At 44.1% G+C, this 15,110-nt stretch overlaps 1 protein-coding gene across 1 annotated transcript; it reads left to right on the forward strand.

Annotated features, from left to right (window-relative positions):
• Window positions 1-339: 339 nt before the first annotated feature.
• LOC141509835 (uncharacterized) lies at window positions 340-14,565 on the forward strand. Its single transcript, XM_074219654.1, has 4 exons — window positions 340-1,681; window positions 6,961-7,087; window positions 7,867-7,962; window positions 12,418-14,565. The coding sequence occupies exons 1-4, from the start codon at window positions 1,571-1,573 to the stop codon at window positions 14,469-14,471; spliced, it is 2,388 nt and encodes a 795-aa protein (XP_074075755.1). The 5' UTR covers window positions 340-1,570; the 3' UTR covers window positions 14,472-14,565.
• The last annotated feature ends 545 nt before the right edge of the window (window positions 14,566-15,110 follow it).

The raw sequence follows: 15,110 nt of genomic DNA on the forward strand, positions 1-15,110 counted from the left end.
CAGGCGCTTGGGAAACCTCCCGCCCTTCAGTCCTGAGTTCAAATGCCTCGCAGCCTGTCACGGCAAATTGCGTGTCCCCTCCCCCTCGGGCTTTGGGGAGACCCTCGACATGAGCCACACCCGTCGGGGGTCCTCTGAGCGCCCGACGCCGACGCCCTGGCCCAGTCCTTTTCTTAGGCCTAAGAGGGGGCTGGACTACATCTCCCAGGAGGGCGCGCGCCAAAGACGATCGTTATTGTGGACTACAACTCCCAGGAGGCCCCGCGACGCCCGCCCGCGCTTCCGCCTCCGTTTCCCCACGTGACCTGCGTCTCCAGCGATCCAATGGTGAGTCTCCCCGAGGGGCGCGGGCTGGCCCCGAAGGGACCCAAGTAGCCGGCGTTCTCTGCCCTCCAGGGGGGCCCGGCGGCCGCCGACGCTCACCCCCAAGGGACCCCAGTGCTCCCCCCGAGCCCCGCACTGTGGCCCCGAGACTGCAGCCCCCCGGGGGCCTGGAAGGGAGAAGGGATTTAGCTCCCCGGGAGCTGCCTCAGTCTCCCTAGCTGTAAAACAGCCGGGCTGTAGCGAAGCGCTTAGTGAGACCCGGAGCCCGGCCCCCCTCCAGGCATCTCGTGCCCCGGTGCCCTGCCCGGACTCGGCCCGCAGATGCCCCCCATGGGGGGGCGACGCTGAAAGAGGAAACTGCCCTGCCCCGGCCCGTGCCCCTCCTCCGAGGCGGCTCTCTGCGCATGCACACAGCTGGGCCCAAATGGGGGTCCCGGCGCCCTCCCCGCATCTTAAGCTCCTCCTCTGCTCCACACCAGGCACCCCCGCACTCCCCTCCTTGCCTAGCCAGGACCTCGGGCTGACTCCCACCCTGCCCTCCCCTCATCAGCGCCCACTTAGTGGGCTCTGGCAGCGGGCTGACCCCCACCCTGCCCTCCCCTCATCAGCGCCCACTTAGTGGGCTCTGGCAGCGGGGAGCCTGAGCCCCCTCCCCCTCCCTTTGAGCCCCCGGCCAGATGTCTGATGGAAAGAGGGCAGAGGGGTTATGTGCACAGAAGCCTGAACCGGGCCTTGGCCTCCAGAAGCTTCAGTCTAGCAGGACCGTAGGGTTCCACAGATGGGAAGAGCACAAGCTCTGTGTAGATGCTGCTTCTGAGCTGATTTTTTTTTTAAGTTTTTGCAAGGCAATGGGGTTAAGTGACTTGCCCAAGGCCACACAGCTAGGTCATTATGAAGTGTCTGAGGCCAGACTTGAACTCAGGTCCTCCTGACTCCAGGGCCGGTGCTCTATCCGCTGCACCACCTAGCCGCCTCTCCTGAGCTGATTCTTAAGGGGAACTAGGGATTCTGAGAGAAAGGAGTGAGGAGGGGCATGTTTTGGTGCCTGGAGATAAGATTTTGGGTAGCAATCATAGCTAGCAGAGGAGGGTCCCCATTAAAGGCCTAGTCTCTCACTTCCCCCGCAGCATGTCTGCCACCCTTCTGTTGCTTGGGACCAGTATTTGGGGGCCTGGGCCTGCCCCAGGACCAGGACCCAGGGGACCGCCTCTGTTCCTTAACCTGTGGGGGGTTGGCAACCTCCCTCATGATTCCTTTTCCTTCCCCAGCTCAGCCTGCAGAGGCTTTGGTCCTTCCCATTACGTGTGGCCTGGAGCAGGAGGACATGGGCCCTGGAGACCCGAGAACCCCAGCTCAGGTGAGTGGGATGGGCCAGTGGAGTCACTCTATCAGAGAAAGGGGCCTCCAGAGTCTGTTAGTTCACCACGCGGCTGAAGGAGAATTCCATCTTTCACCCACCCGGCCCCTTTTTGTAGGTCCCTGTGAAAGGGGGAGCCCCCTGTTGTGATGGCTCTCATGGTTAGGGTTCTCTTTCACTCAAGCCTCAATTTTACTCTGTACAACTTGAATCAATGAATGGGTAAATGAAAAATCATTCTGTTTGCTGTCTGCCTGCCAGCTAAAGAATTACATTCAGCAGGCGGCGGGGGGGGGGGGGGGGGGGGGGGGGGCCCAGCAGGCTCCCCTCACATCACACTGCAGCCTCCTTCCTTACTGGGGAATCGGGCAGCTGGGTGGTCCAGTGGGAGGTGGCCCAGTGTGAAGGCGAGAGCTCCAGCACCCACAACTGGTTACTTTCCATTGACCAGCTGCTGTGTCCTCGGGTGTACAACGAGGACTCCATGACCCCTGCCCCACACGCTTGATTGTGACGATCCACTGGATCACATTTGTCAGTAGTTTCCTGACCCTCGGGCCTGGTGTCAGCTCCTCACTGGACAGAATGATTGTCCTTCTTTGGGAAGAGAGCTCCTGGAGGGCTGGCGTGCTTAAGTTTAGAACAACGTCTGACTCATCAGAAGCACTTTTTAAAGACCTATGGAGCAGGCAGCTAAGTGGTGCAGGGGATAGAGCACCAGTCTTGGAGTCAGGAGGACCTGAGTTCAAATTTGGCCTCACCTAACTACATGACCTTGGGCAAGTCACTTAATCCCATTGCCTTATAACAACAAACAAAAGACCTATGGATTGGTGATCTTGACCCAGAAAACCAAAGACAATGACAATGGAGTAGCTTCCTGTCTCTCCAGAATGACATCTTGGAGTCTCCCATCTCCCCTAGACCTGCTTCCCAGAAATATTTGACTCATGGCAGCCTGCCTTTATTTCCTCTGAACCTACTGAAACCTGTTTTTCCAAAATCTAAAGAGGGCAGGGACTGCTTTGAGTAGAAGGAGGGAGACCTGGTTCAGGTCCTGCCTCTGGCACTGACCATCCAAGGGCTGAGTGACCTTGGACACCAAGCACAGTCTTTCTCAAACCCCATTTTCTTATCTGTAAAATAGAGAATACAGGGACTGCTGTGTCCCAGAGTTACTGAAGGACAAAATGCTTTGTAAGTGCTGGCTCTTGGGTCCCTATCTCTCCCAGTTTTGTCCATCACAGACTCTTCTCCATAGACATCCTGCCTCATCCATCCCAGTGCCTATTTCTGTTCTGTTGGTCAGCCTGGAATTCCCCCTTGTCGACTCCTCACTTTTGACATTCAATATCATCCCTAGGCAGATCATGACATTATTGACTCCTCTGCTTTGCCCCAGGATCCCCTGGAAACTTAAGACTTTTCTGGGATAAGGGCCAGACGTCCAGATCCACATGTTGAAGGAGGGCTTTGTTGTTGACCTACATTGGGAGGAGGAAGCTTCCTTACCTGAGAGATCTTAGACCTGTGAAATCATATGTCAAATTTCATGAACTTTTAGATTGGTTCAGCTGGCTATTGGCAGCAAACTTGCACAGATCAGAGGAGATAGCCACACGCTGATGCAAAAGGGTATCATTTGCAACTGAGCTGAAGGTATTTATATATTAGGTGAAACAGAAAAAAAATGACTACTTATAGTGTAGCTGGTTATTCAGAGAAAAAAGTATATTTGTTAAGGAAAATCTGTATCATTAACTACAGGAGATAGAGAATGGATGTGTCCTTCTTAATATGAGAGGTTGTATTAAATCAAAGGGGGAAGTACTTGGCAGCTTCAATAAGGATGAGAGATTCCAGAGACAGTCCTCCTTTTTTTTAGTTTTTTTTGTATGAATTAGTGAAGGGAAGAAGGTATTAAGAAAAACTGCACAGGGTGGCTAGGTGGTGCAGTGGATAGAACATCAGCCCTGGAGACAGGAGGACCTGGGTTCAAATCCAGCCTCAGACACTTAATAATGACCTAGGTGTGTGGCCTTGGGCAAGTCACTTAACCCCATTGCTTTGCAAAAACCTAAAAAAAAAAAAAAGAAAAAACCTGCAGTTCATGAAGGAGTCCTATAAAGTAAAATGAGTCAGTTATGTTGTCCCAAAAATTAACTTTCTTTTTTTTTTTTTTTGGTAAATTTTATTATTTATTTTAAACTTAAATAGAAAAATAAAAGAAAAAAAAGAGTGTCTTTGTCCCTGGCAGAACATGAGTATTCAGTATAAAACAATAAATTTCACTAGAACTTTTATAATAAATCCTACACATTGTTTTCAAAACTGCCCAGCTTTTCTTTGTTTGTAGGTTTTCTTTTGTTCTTTCCTGTGAACTTTTTAACTTTATTGTTGTCCTCTCCCTCCCCAGTGTCCCTCAAGTCCTTCCTTCTCCATGCTACAATTACACATGGAGATATATGTGTGTGTGTGTGTGTGTGTGTGTGTGTGTGTGTCTTATATATTTATATATAATATAGATCACTACATATCTAACATATATATGAATATATATTATATATATATATGTCTTAGATACAGATATGTATCTATAGATATAGATATATACACACTCATTCACCTTCAGGGAAAACTGTCATCTGTTGTCCTTTGTTTTTCTGAGGGTAGATGGAATCTTCCTTTGTAGTCTAACATGTTTTTCTTTGCCAACCAGCTCATTATTTCCTATACCATAGCAATATTCCAACCCAATCATCCTGAGTGAGTGTCTACAAAAGTTTTTCCCCAAATTTTCTGCATTCTTTCCATTGCATAGGTTTTATTCAAGAAAATTTTCATTTAAATTAATTGAAAATATTTGTTTTATTCATCAACAGTGCTCTCACCTTATAATACAGTTTAAGGTTTGAAACTGCTGAATCTGCTTCCTTTATGCCTTTCCCACCCCGTTTTCTTTTGTTCTTCCATATGAACTTTGTTATTTTTCTAACTCAGCAAGATAATATTGTAGTAATGTCATAGGGATGACATTGAATAGATTTGTTAGGTAAAACTGCCCTTTTAAAAAATTATATTGACTTTACCTACTCATGAACAATCAATACTCAGTGTTTTTTTTATATTGGTTTAATTGCATAAAAAATATTGTATGTTACGTTCATATTGTTCTTGTGTCTGTTTTGCCAGGTATACTCTCAGGTATTTTATACTGTCCAGTTATCTTCAGTGGTCTAAAATAATGTTGCTAACAGTGTAGTTTCCTTATTTTTCTTTTTTCATTAAATCTGCTTTGACTGAGATCATGATTATTGTCCCTCTTTTTTTACATACTAAATTCTACTCCTCACCTTTATTTGATCATTTTTATTGTTACCTGAAAGTCACATGTTGTTGAATTGAAGTTTTAATCTATCAGTTTCCTTTTTATGCGTCGAAATTCTAATTACTTGCATATTTTCCTCTTTTTTCCTCACCCAATTGTTACCCTTCCTCATACCTCTGCTTTACTTCTGTCTGCTATCTTGCCCTCCTAGTAACCTATCTGCCTCTCCAAGAATTTCTCCCTCATCTTCTCCTTATCCTCTTGCTCTTATTTCTTTCTATATTTTGAAGAGTTTTATACCTTTCTAGATATAGATGTTGTTCCCATCATTTATAGATGTCTTCCCCATTTCTTCTGAAACTCTCCGCATCATTGTTTTTAATGACCCAGAAATATTCCATCAGATTCACATACTACAGTTTGCTTAGTCATTCCCCAGTAGTGAGCCACCCCTTTTAGTTTCTGTTTTGGAGCTACTACCCAAAGAGTTGGTCATCTGTGATCTTGGACATGTGGGACCTTTTCCTTTGTTCTCTTTGGAGGTACTGGCCTAGTTGACCTCTCCTGGGTCAAAAGGTATGCTCAGTTTGATGACTTTGCAATTGCTTTCCAGAATAGCAGGACCAATCATAACTCCATGAAAGAGGCATCAATGTGTCTATTTTTCTTCAACCTCTCTATTATTCAGTTTCTTCTTTTGTCATTTTTGCCAGTCTAATAGGTGTGAGGTGGAAACTCAGAATGACTTTATCATTTTGATCATTGTTAATTATTTGGAACATTTTTCACATGATTGTTGATATCATAGATTTCTTCTTAGGAAAACTCCCTGTTCATAATCTTTGATTATTTTGCAGTTGAGGAAACTGAAGCATAGAGAGGTTAAGTGACTTGTCCAGGGTCACAAGGCTAGTTAGTCTCTGAGTCCAGGTTTGAACTCAGGTCCTCCTGACTCCCAGACTCAACAGTCTACCTCAGTAGCTATGGTCAAGTATAGGAGGGTTAGTCAAATAAAAAAAGTTACACCTTTTTTCTTTTTGGCCCAGGGGGCAGAACTAGCTGGAAGTCACAGGCAGAGGTTCCTGAGAATTAGATCTGAACCAGAAGTCAGGGAATAACAAGCTTCCTCCCAGAAACAAAGCCATGAAAAGTGAAATGGGCTAAATGGTTTGCCTTGGTAGGGAGCGGTTCTCTTTTTTGTTGCAGGTCTTCAGGCAGAGAAAGGGCAGCCAGCGACTGGGGACTCTGAGAATTCCCATGCAGGTCCCCTTTGGATCTGCACACCCTCTGAGTTCTCTTCCAGCTCTTGGGTTTCATAAAGGTCTTTTATCATATGCTGCTGGCTTGAGGAGTCAGGCCAGTTTCCCCCTTGGGGGTTTCTTTGTCTCTACTCCTTTTTTGTCTTCTCCCTTACTTCTCTCCCCATCCTCTATCTTCTCTTTGCATAGACTTGTACTTTGGGAAGGGTCTTAGGTTGCAGTCAGGAAACATGGATTTATTCCTGATCATCTAAGCTCTTGACTCACCTTAAGACTTTTTACCCAGTGACTTCTCTTCTTTGGATTTCTTCTTCTGGGTTGTGATGGACCCACAGGCATTTTTAGGCATTTTCAAGTCTGCTGCCTCTTGGACATAGAGTTGTACCAGATACCTTAAAGTGATTATGATCATTCATTACCAGCATAATTGTGGAATATGTATGCCAAGATGACTGTCATCTACTTGAATTGGGGTATCAGTTGGCATGAGGAACTCACTTGGCTTTGGAGGAGAGTATGAGGATGGGGGGGACATGTGGAGAGGACACTGGTCTCACAAGACAAAAGCTTGTGCTGAACCCTGGCTCAGTCCACTCACCATTCTATCAACCTTCCTGGGTCTCCATTTCAGGTTTGGCTGAAGGATCTTGAAAGTTCCTTCTCTCTGAATCTTTTGTTCTTTGGTATTTCAGGAGTCATTGACCTTCAAGGATGTGACTGTGGACTTCTCTGGGGAGGAGTGGAGACACCTAGATCCCTCCCAGAAGGAGCTTTACAGGGAGGTGATGCTGGAGAACTACCAGAACCTCATATTCTTAGGTGAGGACAGCTTCCCTGTGCACTGGACCTGCCATGGAAAGAGGAATTGGCATCTTCCCTTACTAGATGACTGATGGTATTTTAAAAGGATAGCAATTTTTAGAGACCAGAGTTTCTCAAGCCTGAGAGACAGTACATATTTGCTTCCTGTTCTCACATCTCTCTGCACAGTGTAGCTAGAAACTGTGAGTTCCATTAAGCTGCCCTGAGCTGTTTCTACCACCTTCCTTTGTCATTGGGGACTAAAGACAGGATCAGAATCACAGAAGTTGAGAATTGACTTGAAGGTCATGGGGTCCCCATAGTCCCTGAGGAAGACTGCTCTAAGACTTGCCCCACCTGTGATCCTCAAACATCTATTGATGCCACTTCAGCCCGTCTCATTTGTGGATGGAACTTATCATTAGGAGCAAGTCCTTCTCTTCAGCGTAAAATTGTCTCTGAATGACTTCTTCCTGTTTCTCATAGTTTTTCCCTCTGGGGTAGGCAGGAAAAATTCCTTCTTCCCCTAATACCAGGGTAGATCCTGGGGGATAATGTTCTTGTGAGGAGAGGGTATAGGGAATGGATAAAATGAACTATTTTCTCCCTAGTTCTAAGTCACCTTGTTTCTCCATACCATAGCATCTCTCCTTCCTAGAAGTACCACATGGAGTTTTTTCCAGAGGTCCTTTGGACAATTAGTTCTCTAGACCTGATTAGCGGGTCTTCAATTCTGGAAGAGAACTGATATCTGAGATTCTCTCTCTCTTCAGCACTTCTCTGTTTATGATGACCAGGGCTTCCAGTTCCCCAAACAGATGTGATCTCCCAGTTGGAGCGAGGAGAAACCCTGTCGATGCAGGAGAAAGAAGGCTCAAGAGGCTCTTATTCAGGTGAGTGAGGGGAATCAGGCCGTGGCACTGTTACTGTAGAAACATTTTCTATTTAAAAAAATCATTTTCTGTAAATGAAGGACACATTTTGAAATGTTGCACAAGGAATGCCCCTACAGAGCCCCAAGACCTAAGGGGAGGAGGAGACAATTAGGTAGAGACATTTTCATAGATTCCCTTTAGCTGAACAAGTTACTTTCCTGATCTATATCAATTCCTCTTTGCCTTTTTCTTAGAAAAAAGTTATTTCCAGAATGAGTCAACTCTTTCTCCATCAGTATTCTATGGGGTCCTTCCAAGAAGTCATTAACTCCCTCCTCCATGGACACATTTTTCCTTTCCTAATAGGTATTGAGAATTTCTATGAGTGGAACCCTAGTAAAGAATTAAACTGTGTCAACTTCCAGAGTTGGTCTTAAGAAGGAACAAATATAATTATGTTAACAAACATGTTTTTCTTCTAAGTTCTGGGACCTAATGCCTACATATAGGAGTTAGACTAGAAACCAGACCCCAAAGTAAGATCTTGGCACACATATTTATAGGGATTAGCAAAAAACAATTATTGGTAGCAGCCAGTGAAATTCCACATTCTTTCATGAAGATATCCCAGCACATATTACAGTTTCCTTCCTTGATTCAGGAGGGCTAGTTCATGTCAGAACTGACAGAGATCCATTAGGAAGGGAATGGAGGAGCAGGGCCTCCTCCTGACTCAGGGCATCTGCTTTATCAGATGGTACAGACATGCATATAATAAGGGAAAACTTCCCCTTCAAGATTTTCGGTGCCATCTTGTGACTGTTGATACGATAGGGAAATTTATAGCTCTTATTAGAGGAAGGGAAGCAGACAAACATTTATACTTCATCGGTGTAAAATGCCATCCTTAGGGGTGGCTAGGCGGCGTAGTGGATAAAGCATCGGCCCTGGAGTCAGGAGTACCTGGGTTCAAATCTGGTCTCAGACACTTAATAATTACCTAGCTGTGTGGCCTTGGGCAAGCCACTTAACCCAATTTGCCTTGCAAAAAAACCCCCTAAAAAACACAAAAAAATGCCATCCTTGCCCTGAAATAGAAAAAAAGAGGAAATGCTCCCTGTGCCCTCTGGTTTTGGAGTAGAATTTGAATGATGACAGTGATAGAAGCAGCAAATAAGAACAATTGTGTTGCCATTTTGGGTAAAGATGGTAAGTACTATAAGAACAGATGGAAGGGGACAATGGGCAAGACCCCTGGGCCAAATATGATCTCTTGGAAATGAGCTGCCCAGCTTCAGTCAGGGAGTGAGGCTCATCAGCCGCTTCTGAAAAGGGGCTGGGCATGGTGGTGGGCTTTACACTAGTTCCATCCCAGCTGTGTGGCGTGGCAGACAGAATGGAGAGAACTGGAGCTGTGTGGATCAGGGTGCAACCTATCTTCCCTGGTCCATCTGCCTGTGAAGCTCTCAGATGTGGGCAGAAACCATAAGATCAGGAGGTCTTATGGGCATTGATCTGCTTCTTTCTAGTGAGGGAATCCCCACATTGATGCAGCCAGTGTGGTCAGGGCTGAAGTGTGGATGGCAGGAGTGTGTCCTTTGGACTTGGACTAAGTCCTTAAGTAGGACCCTGAGGACATTGGAGATCATGCCATGTGAGGAACAGTTGGAGGTATGAGAGCTGCCTTTCAGATGTGTGAAGGACTATTGTAGTCCAGTGCTTCATAAGGGCTGTCACATAGTAGGTGTTTCATAAATGTTTCTTGATTTGACTGCCTGGTCCCAATGGCAGATGTACCCTCTGTCTCTACTTTAGGGAAGTTCAGAACTTGAGGGAGAAAATTGAAATGTCAGTCAGTCCCCTGGGGGATGGCATGTGTGTTAAAGCAGAGGCTGCAGCAGTACTTCACTGTGATGTTACAGAGAGCATTAAAGGCCAAGTTCAGTCAGACAAGACATGGAGGATTGGGGGAAGGTAGTGCTCTGACCTTGCCCCAAATAGCCAAAGAGCTTCTAATAGCCGCTGGACAACAGGACAATGCATAGCCTCTGTCTCTAGGGACTTGCTTCATTCTGTGGTCTTCTGTAATCTTGATGGCGACTCCTCTTTAAAGCAGGCTTTGTTTCATTTGGAAACACCCAAGTCTATGAAATGCATCCCTTTAAAGAAGACCACCTTTCTCCATTTGTGGGCTGACCTGCAGCTGATGGTCCTTAGCAGCACCAGGAGACCCCAGAGAACCCCTGGCAAACAGCAAGTTGCAGCTATCCCCATCAGGTCTCCCTATACTGTCCATGACAACAGGAGACTCTTGAGGAGGACTCTATTCCAGATACTCCCAGGTCAGCCCCAAGTCACAGTGTATGATGGTGGCTCCTCCAGCTGAAAGAATGAGACTTAGAGCTTGCAGGGTCCTCCAGGATCCTCAGTCAAGCCCTACCTGCCACCATACAGCTCTCAAGAGGCAAGTGGTCACATTTGAACCCAGGGTCTTAGACTCTAGAGCCAGTGCTTCCCCCATGTACTGCAAGGTCTTCACAGAGGATGCCATATTTTTGTTCTGTCCCCTACTTTGTTTCTAATCTATGTGTAGGACTTGACATTCATCAGGTTGCCTCTGAAGTTTGTTTTTGTCATCCAGGATACTGTTTTCTAACCTCATCAATGGGAAACAGCTCTTAGCAGTAGGCATGTATTAAGTGCTCCTGTGAGCCAGATACCTTGCTCTCCAGGAGCTCTCACTATGACAGAGCAGGCAACCTATAAATAATTCTGCATGTTGGATAGCTAGTGGGCAGTCACCTCCAAGAAAGACCCTGGCAGGAGATGGGGAGGAAAGGAGGACGAGGAGAGGGAAGACTAGGAACAGCCTCCTGTGGAAGCCAGGAGCTGAAGGTGAGGAGGAAGAGCATCCCAACCTGGACCTCAGCCAGTGCAAAGGTTCAGAGGCAGAGCAACAAGAAGGCCAACGTGGTTAACTGATGGAGTTCATGGAAAGTAATCAGAAGGGCTCTAAATGCCAAACATAGGATTTTGTATTGGATCCTAGAGGCTAGAGGGAACCACTGGAGTTTATTGAGTAGAAAGGTGATGCAATCAGAGTGACATTTTAGGTCCTCCTGACTCCAGGGCCAGTGCTCTATCCACTATGCCATCTAGCTGGCCCCCTAGAGTGGCATTTTAGGAAAATCACTTTAATGGCTGAATAGAGGATGGACTAGAATGAGGAGAGACCAGTGGTAGGCAGACCTCACAGCAGCTTTTGCAGTAACCTAGGCTTGAACTTATGAGAGCCTGTACCATATTGGTGGCAGGATGAAGTCATTTTAAAATAGTGATTCGGAGAAATCAGTTTATTGATCAACCCTCTTTGGACACATCCTAGTTTTAGTCTTTGTCTCCCCATTTTGTCTATAAGTACTTCTTGAAATATGTCAAAAAAATTGAGATAAATGTTGGGTGCTTTAGTTTTCTGATCTGTCAAGCAAAAGACCCTATCAATAAAAGAAATAAAATTAGTTTACCTTGACTTTTCTTTACTCTTTTCGATTTTGCACAAATTTGTTATACTCATCCATTTTTATCTCCTTGAATTTCCCCTTACTAAGTCATGAAGTTTCAAACAGTTCTTTGAATGACTCTTATGCTTCAGAAGTGCTCCAAGATTAAGTGCTGTAGACAGGTCTATGATTCAAGTTTGTGACTGGAACACAATGTAGCATGTATGGACCATGTAGAATTCAATTAAAAAAAAGATTTGTTTGGAAATAGAGGGTTTTAAAGGGATTTAAGCAAAGGCTACTTCCCTCCCCATTCACCAACAGGACAGCATCTGGTCGGGGGGGAGGGAGATGTGTGTGGAATTCCATCAAAATCAAAAGGTCCCAGCTCCTTTTAGACTTGACTTTTTATGCTTCAGGAGCATAGGAAGCCTCTCAGTGGTTTGTACCTTAGTGTCCAATCCTTTGGATAGTCCATGACCTATGCTTGGTACCCTTAAAGAGAAAGGCCATATAAAACATGCTCTTACCACTCAGGACATTCTACAAACATTATGCCTGCAGGTCCTTTTGCTCTCCCAGAATGTGGTAATTCTGTTCAGGATATAACTTTTCATGATAATAAAGGGGTACAGTGAATGCTTCAGAGGGATCCTCCTCAAATCACTCTGAAGAGCAGTGTCAGTTTGGTCAAATTATTTAACTACTGTGAGCCACAGTTTCTTCTGTGAAGTGGGATCATAATAACTTCCCTGCCTATTTCAAAAGGCTATGTGAGCATCCAACAGTATGATTCATATAAAAACTCTGCAGAGTAAATCCACTCTGTGAAATTGAAATCATGGCATTTTATTGTTCATTCTGCCCTTTCATGCATGTAAATTACTTTCTTTGTCTGAGGAGATAGAAAATTAAATGCAAACAGTAGAGGAAGAGAATTTACGTTTTTGTTTGTTTGTTTGTTTTTTTCCAGATTGGGAGTCTAAACCTAGAGCTAAAGGGTTTTCTGTAAGACTGGGAATTACTATGCAAGAATCATCCCAGGAGAGATTCACAAACAACAGTTCCTGGGACTTCAAGTTGGGAGAAACCTGGAAAAGTGATACCCAATTAGGAAAGAAAAGCAACCAGGAGAATCATTCCAAGGAATTATCATTTCATTCCAGGAAAATTCCCAGGAATATCAGAGGCCTTGAATGTAATAAATTTGGGGAAAGCATCAGTCTGAGATTAGTCCTTTCTGAAAAACAACAGAGCATTCCTAGAGCAAAGAGTCAAAATAAATGGGATATGTTTGGGAAAAACTTCAGGCAGCATTCAAGCTTAATTAAGAAATGTGCCTCAGGAAAGGCACAATCTAAGTATAATGAACATGAGGAACTCTTCAGTTATCAGACAGACCTCATTCAATGTCATAGTAAGACTACTGGAGAGAAACATTATGAGTGTAATGAATGTGGAGAGGCCTTCAACTTGAGCACAAACTTCATTAGACATCAGAAAACTCATATTAAAAAGAACCATTATAAATGTGATGAATGTGGGAGGACTTTCACCCAGAGCACAAAGCTTGTTTACCATCAGAAAACTCATTCTGTGGAAAAACCCTATAAATGTAATGAATGTGGTAAAGCCTTCAAACAACACTCATCCCTTAGTTACCATCAGAGAATACACACTGGAGAAAAACCTTATGAGTGTGCTGAATGCGGGAAACATTTCAGTCGGACCCCAGACCTTATTAGACATCGGAAAATTCATACCGGAGAAAAGCCTTTTAAATGTATTGAATGTGGGAAGGCTTTTAGCCAAAGCACATATCTGACTGTACATCAAAGAATTCATAATGGAGATAAACCCCATAAATGTAATGAATGTGGAAAAGCCTTTAACCAACAATCATCCCTTAATTACCATCAGAGAATTCATACTGGAGAGAAACCTTATGCATGTAATCATTGTGGAAAGGCCTTTAGCCGTAGCACAGATCTTATTAAACATCAGAAAACTCATAGTGGAGAGAAGCCTTTTAAGTGTAATGAATGTGGGAAAGCCTACAGTCAGCACACAAGACTTCTTTACCATCAGCGAATTCATACTGGAGAAAAACCCTATATATGTAATGAATGTGGGAAAGCCTTTATCGATAGTTCATCCCTTAATATGCATCAGCGAATTCATACTGGAATAAAGCCATTTGAATGTAATCAGTGTGAGAAGGCCTTTAGCCGAAGCACAGACCTCATTAGACATCAGAAAATTCATACCGGAGAGAAGCCTTATGAATGTACTGAATGTGGAAAGGCCTTTAGCCAGAGCACAAACCTTACTGTACATCAGAGAATTCACAATAGAGATAAGCCTCATAAATGTAATGAATGTGGGAAAGCCTTCAACCAGCATTCTTCCCTTACCTACCACCAGAGGATTCATACTGGTGAGAAGCCCCATAAATGTAATGAATGTGGGAAAGCCTTTATTGATAGTTCATCTCTTACTTATCATCAGAGAATTCATACTGGAGAAAAACCATATATATGTGGTCAATGTGGGAAGGCTTTCTATCGAAGCACAGATCTTATTAAACACCAGAAAACTCATACTGGAGAAAAGCCTTATAAATGTGATGAATGTGGGAAGTCTTATAGCCAGAATGCAAAGCTTATTTGCCATCAGAGAATTCATACTGGAGAGAAGCCACATAAATGTGATGAATGTGGCAAGGCCTTCAATGATAGTTCATCTCTTACTGTACACAGGAGAATTCACAGTGGAGAAAAACCCTATGAATGTAATCAGTGTGGGAAGGCCTTTAATCGTACACCAGACCTTGTTAGACACCAAAAAATTCATACTGGAGAGAAACCTTATAAATGTAATGAATGTGGCAAAGCCTTCAGTAGAAATACACTACTTACCTACCATCAAAGAATTCATACTGGAGAGAAACCTTATGAATGTGACAGATGTGGCAAGGCCTTCAGCAGAAGCACACATCTTATTAGACATCAGAAACTTCATATTTGAAGAATCTTTGCAAATGGGGAAAGGCCATCGGTTATTACACCAGCTTTACTATACACCAGAGCTCCTATCCCTTATTTACCATCTGAGAATTGTATTATAGATAAACCCTGCAATGTAATATGGCAAGTCTTTTGATCAAATTGATTTATAACCGTAAGAAAATTTGTAATAAATGATAAATATCGAAAGACCATATTCAGTGACTATTACCTTTAGGATAAAATACAAGCCCCCTTTACCAGCATTTTAAACCCTTCTCACAATGTCTCCTGTTTACCTCTCTACACTTTTATTTCACAATCCTTTATGCACTCTATACTAAGGTTAACCTGACCTATTTGTCATTTCCTTACGTAAGTTTTCCATCTTTCCTTCTGCCTTTGTACATGCTATCTTGCTTGGAATGTATACTCTCACTCATCCTACCTTTTAGAACCCTCCAGTTCCTTTTGAGCTTATAATTTTCTTATAAGCTCAATTCCTATGTCAACCGTTTCAGGATACTCCATAATCCATCTAGTTTTGTCTTCTCCTCTTCAAATTGTCTTTCACTTATGCACGTAAATAAAATATCGCGTATGCTTTATAGAAATAGAAGCTTCTTGAATGCAGGGATTCTCAAGATCAATTGCTTGAAAG

Source organism: Macrotis lagotis, chromosome 1 (genome assembly GCF_037893015.1).
Source record: "Macrotis lagotis isolate mMagLag1 chromosome 1, bilby.v1.9.chrom.fasta, whole genome shotgun sequence".
NCBI classification, from domain to species: domain Eukaryota; kingdom Metazoa; phylum Chordata; class Mammalia; order Peramelemorphia; family Peramelidae; genus Macrotis; species Macrotis lagotis.

Coding starts and splice junctions, on each gene's coding strand:
- LOC141509835 (XM_074219654.1), top strand. CDS start 1,571: ATGATTCCTTTTCCTTCCCCAGCTCAGCCTGCAGAGGCTTTGGTCCTT. Junction 1,682..6,960: donor ACCCGAGAACCCCAGCTCAG/GTGAGTGGGATG, acceptor TTGGTATTTCAG/GAGTCATTGACCTTCAAGGA. Junction 7,088..7,866: donor CCAGAACCTCATATTCTTAG/GTGAGGACAGCT, acceptor TATGATGACCAG/GGCTTCCAGTTCCCCAAACA.